The sequence below is a fragment of the Oxyura jamaicensis genome, assembly GCF_011077185.1.
Source record: "Oxyura jamaicensis isolate SHBP4307 breed ruddy duck chromosome 22 unlocalized genomic scaffold, BPBGC_Ojam_1.0 oxy22_random_OJ68650, whole genome shotgun sequence".
Lineage (NCBI taxonomy): Eukaryota > Metazoa > Chordata > Aves > Anseriformes > Anatidae > Oxyura > Oxyura jamaicensis.
In genome coordinates this window covers 1-426 of record NW_023304598.1, presented here as the reverse complement: position 1 = coordinate 426, position 426 = coordinate 1, and the positions used below count along the sequence as shown (strand labels likewise).

The 426-nt window shown below is 72.8% G+C and overlaps 1 protein-coding gene across 1 annotated transcript in view; it reads left to right on the top strand.

Moving 5' to 3' along the window:
- The window catches only part of LOC118158210 (dematin-like), a gene marked incomplete at both ends in the record, with an annotated part of 1,223 nt that extends 1,083 nt beyond the window's left edge, over positions 1 to 140 (top strand). Inside the window, one exon of the mRNA XM_035312837.1 lies at positions 92 to 140. Coding sequence (XP_035168728.1) covers positions 92 to 140 — 49 coding nt within the window. The remainder of the gene's footprint in view (positions 1 to 91) is intronic.
- Between the last annotated feature and the right edge of the window lie 286 nt (positions 141 to 426).

The following is a 426-nucleotide window of genomic DNA, read 5'->3' as shown; positions in this document are numbered from 1 at the left end:
GAGTGGGCGGGGGGCTCCCCGCGGGAGGGGGGCCGGGCGGGGGCACCCCTCTGACGCTGTCCCCTTTGTGTCCCCTTGTGTCCCCTGCCAGCTGCAGTCGGCGGAGTTCAGCTCGGCAAGCAGCGAGAAGGGGAGTCCGGGTGAGCGGCGGCACGGGGACACCCCTGGGGGACACCCCTGGGGGACACCCCTGGGGGCCGGCGCGGGGGGACCCCCCCGGGGGGCGGGGGGGGGACATCCCGGGGGACAGGGGGGGGACATCCCTGGGGACATCACCAGGGCCAGGGGCATGTCCCTGGGAATGAGGGGACATCGCTGGGGACAGAAGGAGTTATCCCTGGGGACAAGGGGACATCCCCGGGGACATCCCTGGGGACAAGGGGACATCCCCGGGGACATCCCTGGGGACAAGGGGACATCTTTGGG